The sequence below is a fragment of the Tribolium castaneum genome, chromosome 6 (genome assembly GCF_031307605.1).
Source record: "Tribolium castaneum strain GA2 chromosome 6, icTriCast1.1, whole genome shotgun sequence".
NCBI classification, from domain to species: domain Eukaryota; kingdom Metazoa; phylum Arthropoda; class Insecta; order Coleoptera; family Tenebrionidae; genus Tribolium; species Tribolium castaneum.
Genome location: NC_087399.1, coordinates 11,611,329 through 11,625,693, shown reverse-complemented (window position 1 = coordinate 11,625,693; position 14,365 = coordinate 11,611,329). Strand labels below are relative to the sequence as shown.

The 14,365-nt window shown below is 33.3% G+C and overlaps 1 protein-coding gene across 3 annotated transcripts; it reads right to left on the bottom strand.

Annotated features, from left to right (window-relative positions):
* Positions 1 to 757: 757 nt before the first annotated feature.
* LOC103314755 (uncharacterized) lies at positions 758 to 14,279 on the bottom strand. Of its 3 annotated transcripts, XM_015982334.2 has the most exons (6): positions 14,092 to 14,279; positions 13,887 to 14,044; positions 13,783 to 13,837; positions 9,410 to 9,656; positions 7,085 to 7,126; positions 758 to 7,031 (listed from the first exon to the last, which is right to left on the bottom strand). In XM_015982334.2, exons 5-6 carry the CDS (start codon positions 7,121 to 7,123, stop codon positions 1,947 to 1,949), a joined length of 5,124 nt encoding a protein of 1,707 aa, XP_015837820.1. In that variant the 5' UTR covers positions 7,124 to 7,126; positions 9,410 to 9,656; positions 13,783 to 13,837; positions 13,887 to 14,044; positions 14,092 to 14,279; the 3' UTR covers positions 758 to 1,946. The 3 variants fall into 3 exon arrangements, with proteins under 3 accessions (XP_015837820.1, XP_064213582.1, XP_008199798.1); XM_064357512.1 differs by lacking the exons at positions 9,410 to 9,656; positions 13,783 to 13,837; positions 13,887 to 14,044; positions 14,092 to 14,279 and adding exons at positions 7,361 to 7,539; positions 7,592 to 7,674; XM_008201576.3 differs by lacking the exons at positions 9,410 to 9,656; positions 13,783 to 13,837; positions 13,887 to 14,044; positions 14,092 to 14,279 and adding exons at positions 7,432 to 7,539; positions 7,592 to 7,674.
* Positions 14,280 to 14,365: the final 86 nt, after the last annotated feature.

Genomic DNA, 14,365 nt, shown 5'->3' with positions numbered 1-14,365 from the left:
TTCAATTTTTTGTTGTTGGAACAAAACGTGTTTTAAATTAATCGGAAGTGTCACAATCTTGAAAATATTTTCATTGAGCAGGACCTAAGAAATTATGGTTGGACACAAATTTTCAGATGATTATCATTATTAGAACTATCAATACCTCTAATATGGGCTTTAGACGGAACACCTGTATATAAGTAGTAGTCAAATAGCAATAGTATAATGGTTAAGGGCATTTTGAACATGTGTGGAAGCAGAAGCAATCTTCATATTTTTCCAAAGGACAATCTTTTGATCTGATAACATTTAATTTATAATTTTCTTCTTATAGACGTTCCAACAATGGTGTGCTGCTTTAGGGATCGGCGTGGTACAACCGAAAGCGGAAGTACTCTTTTGTGGCTCTTGTTTGTTAATTTGGTAATCACCAGAATATAAGCAGTTTAAAAGCAGATGCTATTCCATCACTAGTATCAACTGAAGATGGTTGAGAAATTTCCAACAATGTCAACACCTGCACAGTTTCGTGGCTAATTGCAAATTCTGACATAATGTGGGAGCAATCATTTACAACACAATTTTATACTGAATTTTTCGGAATGGGTTCACTTAGAAGTTAATAAAATTTTTTAACGAAAGGAATATAAATACCAACCGCACTTCTGCTAGTTTAAAGAAAACCACTCCAGTTGGCAATTTTACCGCCCAAAATTCAAATTAAAAATTATATTTAGATTATATTTTTGTTGCTTTTGTAAACAAAACTAAAAACTAGAATATATAAAGTTTATTAACATAAAACAAGTTAGTGTAAAAAATTTCATTAAAGATAAATTAAAAAAGTAAGACAAAAGTCTAAGCAGGATTTACCGAGCTGTTATCGAATAGCTTTCTTGCATATAATAATTATGGAAAATATCGTACTTCATACAAATAAGAAGCAAGTATAATAAATAAGCCTTGGTCTTTTTAAATACCAGGTGACTTTTAATTATGAAGGAAAATCTATTGGCAACATTGTATTATTGGCCTCCCTGCTAGCTTGTTATATGCCATGTAGGCGATCGTAGGTCGGAAGTGAATGATAATTAATATGTTACCTGTTTCAAAATTATTAAAATGCCAACGTCGCATTTTCTCTCAAAATCCGCTGTTATAAATTATTCATGTACTTCAAAAAAATAATAGCTTATGTAATTTACATTTTCAATCAGAAATCTAATAATTAATAACTATTTTACAATTTCATCACCCTTATTTGAAAAAAAAAATAGTAAAATGCGACGTTGGCGTTTTTATAGTTTTGAAACAGCTTATATATAGGTACAATTTTGACATTTAAATTTGGTTGTCAAGATTGTCAAGAATCACAATCATTAATAGTCGCCCAGTATATAATAATCTGAATAATTTTTTGAAATCATTTGTATTTTTGATGATAAGTTATTGCACAGAATTAATTAATATGCCTTCAAGACACTATTTTCTGAAAATTAGATAAGTTAAAGTAATAAAAGATAACTTTAACATCGTAAACAGAAAAAACATGCATTGCAAATAAGATTTCGCTAAAACATAATTGTTGAATATATACGAGTACCTTACTAAATTATTGAGGTACAGTAGTGTAGTCTTATACAATCTGTCTATAAAAGAATGTAGGATCGTAGTAGGTATTAAAAGTTTGCTGTTTCTTTCCAGAAAAGACAAACAATGTTAGTATATGAAAATGTTGGTTCCACTGGTTGCCTGAGTAGACAGAAATAGGTACTTTTCAGAAATTTCATAGAAATAAAATAATTAAATTCAAATTCCGGAACAACCTGAGATCCTCTTTTATAAACAGTCCGTACTATTATGTATATTATTTTTATACTAATTCTGTTCAAATGCAGACTAGTTTAAATGTTAATACCACCTAATTTAGGACTAAACTCTAGTTAATATCTGCATTTTTTAAACTATATCTGATCAGTGTTTTGCAACACTCTCAGAAACTCCTTATAATGCAGGGAATCTTTGGGCACACAGTCAATACGCCTTCTCCCCTTACTATCAATAATATCTCTATTGACACCTTTCTGGACAAGTGCCATAACAACACCCAGCCAAGACATCTTTATCAAAAATTTCCCAATCTCAAAACCGTTCAAACGATTTTTGCAGACATAATCGAAAAGTGTTTTATAGTCCTCTAACGAAATGATATCTTGTCGCGAAAAAATTATTCGAACAATATCGTACCCATAATCCTCATTCTGACACGCATAATGTATTGGAAATTTGCCATCATGATCAACCACATTCACATTTGCTTCGTTTAATATCAAAATTTTTACAACTTGGTCCCCGTTAAATGGATTGCGACAAGCGTAATGAATTGGATACAACCCCTTATTGTCCTGGATTTCGATCTCACAACCGTGTTGTATCAAATTCTTCAATATATCGATATTTCCCAATTCGGAGGCAATATGGATGGGCATTTTACCAAACTTGCCAGGAATATTTATGTTTGCACCACTTTGGATAAACAACTCGAGAACATCAAAAGAATCTAACCTACAAGCGTAGTGAATTGGAGTTTGATCATCTGCATCATAAGTTAATTTGGCGCCATTTTGAAGCAACAAATTTGTGATTTCCAGACGACCGTAACGACAAGCATAATGTAACGCCGTTTGGTTGTATTTGTCATAAATATTTAAATCTGTTCCTTGCTGAATTAGAAACATTGCAATATCTGATGTCCAGCCCCTCAAAGCAGCAAAGTGAATTAAAAATGTTCCGTCTGGATAAGGCATATTCACGTTGGCCCCATTTTGGATAAGCAACTTGATAATGTCGCTCCGTGTTGAGGAATAAATTGGTAATATGCCTTCCCCATCTTCAGCATTCACAGTAGCGCCATTTTGAATAAGTAACGCCACGATTTCGGTTGATTCACTTTGGCAGGCATAATGAATGGGCGTTTTACCCCGATCATCACACACATTTACCTTTGCACCGTTTTGAATCAACGCTTCGACAATAGTAAAATGCCCACCACTGCAGGCATAGTGAATGGGCATTTTACCACAGTTGTCACACACATTCACCGTTGCGCCGTTTTGAATCAACACTTCGACAATGGTAAAATGCCCACCACTGCAGGCATAGTGAATGGGCATTTTACCACAGTTGTCACACACATTCACATTGTCATTTTGAATCAAATCGGCCCAACCGCGCTCTGCGATTAAGTGAATCAACAATTTGCCGTCTGAATCAGGTTTATCAACTTTTACACCTTTACCAAGCAGGAATTTAATGATTTCGTAACCGTTTCGTTCGTTCTTACAGGCATGATGTAACAACTGATTTCCGTCAGAAATATCGGCATTATCGACAAGGATTTTGACAATTTCAATGCCGTGATGTGAAACGGCGTCAATTAGAACACTTTGGTCACTTTTTAAACCACTTTGGAACAATAACTTTAAAATTGAGGGACCGTACTCTTCACTTTTGCAGGCATAATTGATGACAGTTTTACCGTTTTCGTCTGGAATATCACCTCTGGCACCATTCATAAGCAACAATTCTACTAAGTACATGTCGTTTTTCAAACAAGCATAATGAATGGGTAACTTGCCGTTTTCGTCAGGTTTATTAATTTGGATTCCATTTTGGAGCAAGAAATTGAATGGTGTTAAGTCACCACCATGGTTACAAATATAATGCAAAATCCCAATTCCGCGGTGCAACTGGTTTATGTCCCATCCATGATTTTCGAAAATTCTCAACAATTTAGTTGATTGTAGGATGCAAATTTTGAATGAACATTTTTCGTCTTCAAAGACACGACTTTTGTACAATTGGTTGGACATCAGATGGGTTATGCAATTGAAAGCTAGTGATTCTATAGCAAAATCTAACAGTGTTGTTGAGGAATTCGATATTTTGATAAAAGGAATTTGGTCAAACGACTTAAAAACCAAGTCGTAATCAAATTTGACTGCATAGTACAGAAGTGAAGGGACGTGGAACTCGTCAAAAATACTTTCCCAGAACGGTGTCATAAACGGGAACAGTAACAGAATTTTTCGCAATGTCAGGTCGCATATTTTGTCGAATTTTGACGGTAAGGAGTTGTCGTTTGGGTCAAAATGTTCGAAATCGCCTTTGCTTAAGTTATAAATGGCGGTATTAGTAATAAAATAATAGTTGGAGCGTTTCATTGTCTCCAAACGTGGGTACTTTTTACTCCAAGTGCACGAAACTTGGAAACTGCTCCGCCCAGCTGCATCTTTCTGTAAAATATCGTTTTGGGCGCATTGTTCCAACAACTGGGGGTTTTTGTACAAGACAGCAATGTGGGCTTTGCAACTTTGAGCCAATATCAAATCGCGAAAAAATCGAATGTTGTTAAACCATTCGTCAACATAGAATTCTGGTGGTATTTTTGCAAAATTTTCGCGCTTTGTGAAAAACAACGCGGCAAAGTACTCGCCGTACGAGTTGTGCAAAAATTGACCATTGCCATCGCCAACGTTTACAATGAAACCAATAGCGTCTTTGCTTAAAGGGATTTGTGGATCATCCTCGAAATACACTTGAAGCGCAATTCTTTGGTAATGTTCCAACATTGTTATTTTCTTCTCTTCGAATTCGTCCCAATTGGCGTCAATGTCGAAATTGAAATCCTTCTTCTCCTTGTAGTTATCGTAAATGATTTTGTGCACAAAGTGTTCGTACAAGTCTGCGACCGTGAAGATTTGCGACAAGAGGGCTAAGTACTTGTCGATATTTTCGAAAAATAGTTCGGTGATCATATAGATTTGTAGCGGTATCCCTAGAATGGTGTTTTTGGGGAAGAGTTGTATGTTTGATTGGATTTTTTCAAAAATTGAAGACAACTCATCTTCGGAACAACTTAACCGATCTCGAATATAACTCTTTTGTTCCTCCTCCTTGAACTGATGAACTGAACGGGAAAAAACGCCAAACTCCCTTTCCAATCTTTGGACCAAATTGTTGCGAGACGTAATCCACTGTTTGTGCCCTTTTTTCGTGATACCATGAATAACACTTGTGATATGCCTCAAGGTGGTGTCAGAAACTTCATCCAGACCGTCCCAAATCAACTCGAAATTTCTGCTCCTTGCCAACTTTTTGTAAACTGTTCTATCAAAAGTTGTGTAGTGTTTGCAGTTGGCGTCCACAATATAGTTTAGAAAGTGTTCAACGTCTGGCCCATTTTTCCGGAAGTAGGAACCATGATTTCGTGAATAGATCATGATTGTCCAACATTTCCTGTTAATTTTCAGACTTTTCATCAGAACTGTTTTGCCCATTCCAGGGTTCTCACAAATGACGTTAACTAGGTTACTTGATGAGTCAAATAATTCCGACTCTGTCAAGTCTTTATAATCGTTAATTTGAAAATTGCGCAGCTCCTCGACACCGTTCTTGCTCCGAATCCACTCCAAACCTTCGCTGAAATATCTAAAGTGGTGACAGTTTACCCCTTGAGAGCACAATTCTTCGAACGCTTCTTGAGTACACTCCTCTTGACACACATAAATGACTTTATTACCATCTCCACACTCTTCCTTGGTCCCAATCACCACAATTTTAAGTTGCTTGAAACGTGATTTAAACATTTCGAGATTTTGCACCTGCGAAATTATAACCACTGTGTTTTCGTGGAATTCGCTCAAATATTGCAACTTGATCATGATTCGGGACATTGTCCTTGCGACGTAGTAAGAAGGCAAAACTTCCTTGACCTCACCAATTACAAGAGGACCAACAAGCATTTGCACCAAGTGATCGGTTGTGATAATATTTTCAAACTCTTCGTCTTGGTGGAGTAAGACTTTCAACAGTGTTTCCCTTTGGCCTTCCAGGGAAAAGGTGAAGTTGTTTACAATGTCTTCAAATATCACCGGTTCTTCATTTTTTAAATGAGATAGTTGTTGAAAATGAGGCCTTTCCGCCAATTGCATCTGTGGATTTACGATGACAAACCGTCCAAGGTCACTTAAATCAATTGCTGGCAATGTTTTTGGATCCCCTTCGACCACCAAAGGACACTTATCCATGAGCCACAATAATTTGCTGATCTCAACTGAGTCATCAATTTTTTCTATGTATTTGGACCCCACTGAATATTTTCTGCAGATTTTGTTAAGTTCCTTCATGTCCACTTCAAGCGCAGCATCTCGCCAGAGTCTCCTCACTTTGTCAAAACCTCCTTCACCAAGTATTGTTACTTTAAAATTTGACATGGCATTTTGGAGCATTTTTTGTTTCTTTTCTACGTTTGAAAATTGGAATGACAAAGGTTTAATGAAAGGCGACAACACTTGGTGGACGATCACACGTTTAATCCACGATTTGGTTAATTTTTCCTTCTTGTCTTCAATCATACTCCAGTTGGTTAAAAACGTGAGATATTCGTTAAACACCGATTCATCACATTGATACATGCGTTGAAATGTGTCGAGACATTTTGTTCGTAAGTGTTCCGAGCTTGATTGTCCAACGTACAAGAAAAAGTTTTCAAAAAAATTCTCATACTTTGGATCTGATTTGAATTTGTAACACTGGCCATTGGGCGCAGTGTTTACTAAATCTTCCGGTTTAGAAGTTTCAATTACCACATCAACCGTTACCGTTTCGTTCAAAATAACTTGAAATTCGTTTGAGTTTTTTTGAAGTTTGCAGTTAGTAAATAAAATCGTTTTAACTGGACCTTCCAGTTTGGTATGCTTGTAGTATTCGCTAATACTAAAATTACCCTTTTTTGCAGTAAGATCTTCAATTTTTAAAACGTTGTTCTTTTTGTGCTTCAGTTGGAGGGCATATGTATGTATGTCAGGTATGTTGTGGTGTTTTATTTCGAGTACCACGTCGTCAAATGAACCAAATTTTTCGTCATTTGAAGATATGTAGAAATCCTCAACTTGTGCATCTTTGAGTAATTTTAAACTTGCTTCTGCTATAAATAAGTGTTCGTAGTCTTTGCCCCTGTCTGTGGTTCCAGACCTCTTTTTGAAATGCTGAAATTGTTTGAACTTAAGATAGGATTGTTTTATTTCATCAATGAGTTTACCGGGGAAATATTTTTTTGCGTATCACTGTCCTTGTGCATTATCTGAAAGTAAATATAGTCAGATTAGATTAATCTTAATTTGAACTCGAATTTAAATTTGTGTTATTTTGAAAAAAAAATGAATTACAAAATTATTTTTGTACCCATAGGCGGGTACACGTTTCAGTCTGTTATCTTTTTCCAAATTTTGAGTAAATTTGCGAAACTCTCATTAAAAAATTACTTGTAGAAAATGTTTTCTATTTGTTGAGCTTTGTTACCTATTATTTTAATTACCAATTAAAACACGTATTTTGATACACCCCGTATTGGGTCTTTCTTTATAACTTTGAACATTGATTTCTTACGTTTTTTATTAAAACGAATTATTCAATAACATCCTCGTGTGTTGTTTTTCACGTTTGGAATGCTAAAAGAGCTTCAATGTTAATGTTTTGTAACCATAACATTCAACGCTAAAACAATACCCATTAGTATGAAACGATTAGTTATAATAATTATATTTACCATAAGATCAAGCAATTTATTTCTCATAGCCATGTTCTTCTGCATTTTTGCAATGCAGAGTTGTGACTAGTGCAATAAAAGATAAGATACCAGATATGATATATTGATATATCTTTATTTTTTCAAAAATATTTATACAGCGTTGGATTGAGTAAATTATATTAATTGCGATCCTTGATTAGGATTTTGAGTATTTTTACATACAGGGTGCTCAAAAATTGGCGCAACAACTCAGTGGTACATGGTTGAGAAGCAGGTGTAGATCACGGAAAAAATCTTGAAAAAAATCGTAAAGTCATATTTAAAAAAATATGGAGCTACAAACTTATTTTGTAAACTTCTTCAGTTTTCATTATTTTTTAATTGTTTTCTGTTTCACACTAAGTAATCGTTCCCAAACACAACAATGAATAATTATTTTTAAATTCCCTATCAGACTTTAGCAGATTTTTTAATTAAAAAAAATAAAATTCATCAAAAAAAATCATAATGTGTAGATGTGCCTACACTGGGAATTATTTCCTAGGAAACCGTTTCAAAAATAATTTATTTTAATTGTTAATCAAGTTCTATTGCTATCACGACTGTTAGACAACGTTGCCACATATCATTTATTTAAAATTCGTTATTTATCAATAACTTTAATACAAAAAATTTTTTTACTATTTTTACCTTTATATGTAAGCAATTCTCTACCACACTCCATTGAGTTGGTGCGCCAGTTTTTGAGCACCCGGTAGAACGATGTTGGAGCTTTGAAACTAATTTATTCTACGAGGGTTGCATAAAAATGTTTTGTTTTCCAACAACAATTTAAGAAAAACAAGTAGTCATGTTCTTAGATTTTTCTTTTTTCCTTCAATCATCTGTCTATTTTAGTTGTGTTCTGATATTTTTAGCTGTAGATAAACCTCGTTTTTTCAAAGGCTCTATACAGGATGTTCCATCTAAAACCCACATTAGAAGTAGGTATTTATTGAAAGTTCTAATAATAGGTATTTATGTAACAAGTCCGCAAAATACAGTTTTAGCGGACGAATGGAATTAAGGACGAGGCGACAAAGGAGCTAGTCCGTAATAAGATGAGTCCTCTAAAACTATCTTGCGGAAGTGTTGCATACAAACTTTTTTGGTACTAGCTCTCTAAAACAACAAATTTGTAAAACGACTGATTTTTTTAAACAATGTAAATTATTTTGTCAAATAATAAACAAATTAGACGGGATAACGTTGTCCCTGCGACTAAAGCACTGTTTCCGCCACCCCAAATTTTGACCGGCTGTGACCCTCCCCAGTGCTTAATTTGTTCGACTTTTGTCAAATGTTCAACAAAAGTCCAAACTCTTGGAGGGGTGATTGTTGTCCGGTTTAGCATACCATAGAATGATTCTACCGAATTATCAGTTCGGTGAGTCAAACCAAATACAAAGAAATATTTATTTGCCCAAAATCTCGGCAGGTAACGGCCGAATTTATGTAGCCTGGCAGCCTGTGGGACCACCAGCCCATTGATGAAATTAATTATATAATTTATGCCGTCAATAATTCGGTTAGGCGGTAAAAGAGCCAAAGCTATGTTCATTTTGACCACTGACGACAAGTGGTCCTGGTTTCTGGCGTTTAGGCGAAGGCGTCGTAGCTTCTTGTATTGTATTCTTGTGTACGGTTATCACTTTGTAACAGATAGCCAGTGAAATTAACATATCCAATGTGATATGAGAAAAATTATTAATGGATATGTTTATCATAGTTCAGGACTAGTTAAACGCTTTTTTATTGTAAATACATTTTTAACTACAGATTTTATAAGGCACTTACAGTATGGTCGACAATTATGTGTACACAGTAGAGTTGCAATGCTTCTAATCTCCTTGGAACAATCTTAAAAGTTGCATCCCCGTGTAACTAACTCTAAATTATGTGGATTTTATTGAATGTAGGCTTTTACACTTTTACACCTGGAGATATAAATAGAGCCATCTTCGATTCGTCATTCGCAACCAAGAGTCGATTAAAAAATCTTTAGGGATTTGCTCCTTCGGTGAAACCGAACCGTTCCAAGTATCTAAAAATTAACACATAAAATTATTTTTTTAAAATATTAAAATATTTTCAAGATGGCGGCACTTTTGGTTATACCGGAAGTCGCTATCAACTTTCTTATTTTAAAAGGAAAATTATGTTTTTCAATGCGTTTTTGCATTGACTGAGTTTTTATATCAGCCTCCCCTATACCTAAGTTTAACCGTTTTCGAGATATTTAGGATTTTTTGAAAATTTTTGGACTTTAAAAAATCGGTAACCCTCTTAGATTTAGAGGTTTTGAAATTATGTTTGGAGGATTAAAAACACAATTAAAAGAAAGCCTATATCTGTTCTCCAGTGTGTTTGCAATTGGAAAGGAAATTTTAAGGTTTAATTGGACAACTTAAAGTGCTTTTTGATTTGGATAGTACATCCTACAATGTATTGCACGTATTCGATTTGTAACGATGACCTCACGGTACCTTCCGGTACAAAAACACGAAGATACTATTCTCACGTGGTGGGCATGTGGTAAGTCAGTACGTCGTGACACCTCTGATATCATCCAAAATAAAGAAATTAAAAAAATAGGATTTGTTTGTAACAAAATGTAATAAAAATGATTAAGTATTAATGTATTTCTATAATGAAATGAGTGAGTAAACAATGAAAAATTGTACCTACTGAAACAACTCACTTAATAATAAATAATTAGTTTACATCCCATTTTCGTTTGATTTTGAAATGTTTATTGTCTAAATAAAGTTTAAAAATTATCGTTCGATTCGTTGGATAAATTTCGATAGCAATAGGCGGCGTATGTTAAAATGTTCAATATGACAAACCAAACACAACACAGACAACAATAAATTTCCTAGGTTTTTGTACACATATACCGTGACGTCATCATTCTTAACACACCGCGTATGTTCGTGTAATATGTTGTAGTATGTACAAATCGAAAATCCATAAATTAATTTTTTCAGATGGTATATTCTTTTTATTTTTTTACTAGAGAATTTTTTTCTTCATCGATCTGTTTTAGTATTCCCTATAACTAGAATTTTCAACCAAGCACAACTATTTTTTCAAAGTTTGTCGTAAAAACGTTTCTGATTAAATAAACGACAAACTCTGTTCAAAAGTTCCGTAAAAACAAAATAAATAAATTGAATGTTGGTTTGAAAAACTTTAATTTCTCATATTTATTTCTTGCTTCCATGGCAACCTATGAGAAAAGGCGTATGGCAAATCAATTTCTTAATCTCAACGAAAAGTTATTGTAACTTGAAAACTATTAAAAGAATCAAATAATCAGGAAGCTTTGCACGTGGTTCAATACCATTACAATGTTCATAAGCAAACAAAGAAACAACTGACAACATTGGAAAAAGTCATGATGAGAGGCAAAAGCAAAAAACGCTTTTATCTCATAATAGTTATTTTTGTAATTTGCCACCATTTTGATGCTGTAATAGGGATCTTAAAGCACGCAACGTCATTAAGTGCGATGCCATGGTAGTTATTATTTTATGAAAATTTTTAGGTTGGCAAGAAGCACATGTGGGACTGTTTATTTGCTAATTTAACAAATTTCAGGGGGCGTCTATGCAAGATTACTTTCATTATCATCCATACTGTTGTTTTTTGACAAAATTTGGATAAAAAAAATTAAATCAATTTTTACTTTCAGCAACCGTGACAACAAAATTAACGATTTTTATTTAAAAATGGCAAATTAAAAAAATACTAAAAAAAACTCGTTTCATAAGACCTTTCCCAAAACTCATAGTATTATGAAACTTGTTTTTTAATATATTATTATGCACTTCAAAAAATTGATAACTAATGTAATTTATAGTTTCAGTGAGAAATCTAATAATTAATAACTATTTTACATTTTCATCAACCTTATTTAAAAAAATAATTCGGTAAAATCAGACATTGGTGTTATTTTGGTAAAATCGGAAGTAAAATTACCGTTGGGGGCGCCACTGAGATAGGTCGAAAACAGTAAGCATAAATGGCGGGAAAATGTTTATTCGGATATTTTGAGCGTTGTACGAATTTTGAGGCTTCACATTTATTGCACTGCCTATGCGGAATGACTATTGTATATTTGGTCTTAGAAACGAATGTTCACAAATTAAAGATGACGAGAAAAATACGAATAACGAATGACTCTTTACTCACTTACTTTATTGGAAAATTATTACAAAGACATTGCAAAGTCTACCTTTTGGAACAATTTATGGCTTAAATATATCAGCAGTTGTTAATGTTGATTGTAGTTTTGTAGATTCACCGAAGTATTTAATGATTTTTTCAATGGAAAAATTCTAACCTAAAGTTCACACACTTCACTAATTTATTAGTTTCTTGAGCCCAACTTGTGTTCGCTGTGATCCATTACTTATAGTCTTTAATTACACAACTGTTTAATAACATTTTGTAATCAAAATTTAAATATGTTTCACTTTTTATCCACTTACAAATTGCAACAATCAACAAGCAATACCGTGGTTTATACCACGATAAACCGCAGAACCAAAGTTAAAGTTAGTATTTACCACCACATACTTTTAAAGTGATTCTCTCTAATGTAAGTAATAAACACTATACACGCAAAATTGTTAAACAATTCATTAAATGTCAATTAAATGTGAAATTACGAAAATTTCGTTACTGTTTTCGACATAGTTCAAAACTCATCACTAGAGGGCGTCTAGTTAATTTTATTTCCGAATAGTTTTGAAACAGCTTATATTCATCCATAGAATAAGAGAGAGGGTGAAGCGAATCTCTCTGTCTACCCCTCATTTTTTACCGAAAGCGTTATCTAGCGGGTAGCAAACGAACTAACTCGACAATAGCGAGAATTTCAAACATGACATTTTATTTATTTTCCATATTATTTTAAGAGATTATTAATGTTAAATGTTTTTGTATCTATGCACTGTTACGAGACATTTTAATAAAAAAATATCTGCAACAGTTGCAATAGCACAAAAACATTTAACATCACTTAACAAAATGAAACAAAGTCCTTCCCATCAAAAATTTATTAAAACAAAAATAACGGCTTGGATTGTATAGGCAAAGTTAATTCAACTCGTATTGTTCTTCATGAACATACTTATACAGAGTGCTCAAAAACTGGTGCACCAACTCAGTGGTACGTTATTGAGAAGCAAGTGCAGATTACGGGAAAAATGTTGAAAAAATTCCTAAAGTAATATTTTAAAAAATCTAGTACTACAAACTTATTGTGTTAACTTCTTTAGTTTTCATTATTTTTTTATGTTTTTATGTTTCATACTAGGTAATCGTTCCGTAACAAAACGATGAATAATTATTTTTAAATTTACTATCAGATTTTAGCAGTTTTTTTAATTTAAAAAAATTAAAATTTATCAAAAAAATCACAATGTGTAGATGTGCCAACACTGGGAATTATTTCCTAGGAAACCGTTTCAAAAATAATTTATTTTTATTGTTGCTCAAATTCTATTGCGATCATGACTGTTAGACAACGTTGCCACATATCATTTATCTAAAATCTGTTATTTATCAATAACTTTAATATAAAGAATTTTTTTACTATTTTTACCTTTATATGTAACCATTTCTCTACCTCACACCATTGAGTTGGTGCGCCAGTTTTTGAGCACGCTGTATGTAGTAATGTAAATACAATGATCAAATAAATATAAATCCATCATTCGTTCACAGGTTTCATTACTTCTTCACACTGATCAGAAAAGCAAAACATTTATCAGAATTTTGATAGTCACGTTACGAAATAAACGTTGAAACCACATTACACTCCGAAAATTGAGAGTTGAGCGGTCTAACGGTCTAGCTAATACGGACTGTTTATAAAAGAGTGTAGGGTCCCAGGTGGTTCTGGAATTTGAATTTGCCGCATTAAATTATTTTATTTCTATGAAATTTCTGAAAAGTACTAATTTTTATCTACTCAGACAACCAGTAAAACCAAATTTTTCATATAGTAACATTGCGGCAAACTTTTAATACCTACTACGATCCTACTTTCATTTATAGACAGATTATATAATTTCTAGTTTCAGTGGAAGATCTAATCATGAATAACTATTTTACAATTTTGTCAATCTTATTTAAATAAATAATTTGATAAAATTAACCTTAATCCATAGCAAGTCTTAAATTCCCTGCTTGCACAAAATACTGGCTTTGCACCTACAGTAAATTTGATTATTATTATTGTATATTAATTACTGCACATTACATTTAACTCCTCTTCATGGATTTTTCAATTCCATACCAAGAATCATTATCATCTCTAAGCACGGTCGTCATCTTCAATCTGTGTCTCCAACATCTCTGAAAATCTCCAGTAGAGAGGTTTGTGTGATCCTCCTCGATGTTATATTATTATATCAACAACTGGAATTCGCAATTAATTGTTGTACACACGTTTCAATAACATTTACCTTCATTCATCCTACTTTCAATTGAAAACTGTCAACTTCCACTATATACTAGATCAAAATAAAGGACCGAAATAAGAAAAGATGTTTGATCAGAAAACCACTCTCAAAATTACGTGAAATTGTTTCCTGATAACTTTAAAACACTTTTAAACAAAATGTCGCCGACAGCAAAATAATCCACTGTTTTAAATTCCAAACATTAAAAAGAGAAGTGCGTGCGCGCGACGTTTTTTTCCTTATTCATTAGCAAAGTGGCTTTACAGACTCCTTTAAA

Bases quoted from the DNA above. Each gene is read 5' to 3' on its own strand.
- LOC103314755 (XM_015982334.2), bottom strand. From the start codon at position 7,123: ATGCACAAGGACAGTGATACGCAAAAAAATATTTCCCCG. The intron at 7,032-7,084 runs GTAAACTCATTG...AAACAATTTCAG, and splicing joins CGCAAAAAAATATTTCCCCG to CATTTCAAAAAGAGGTCTGG.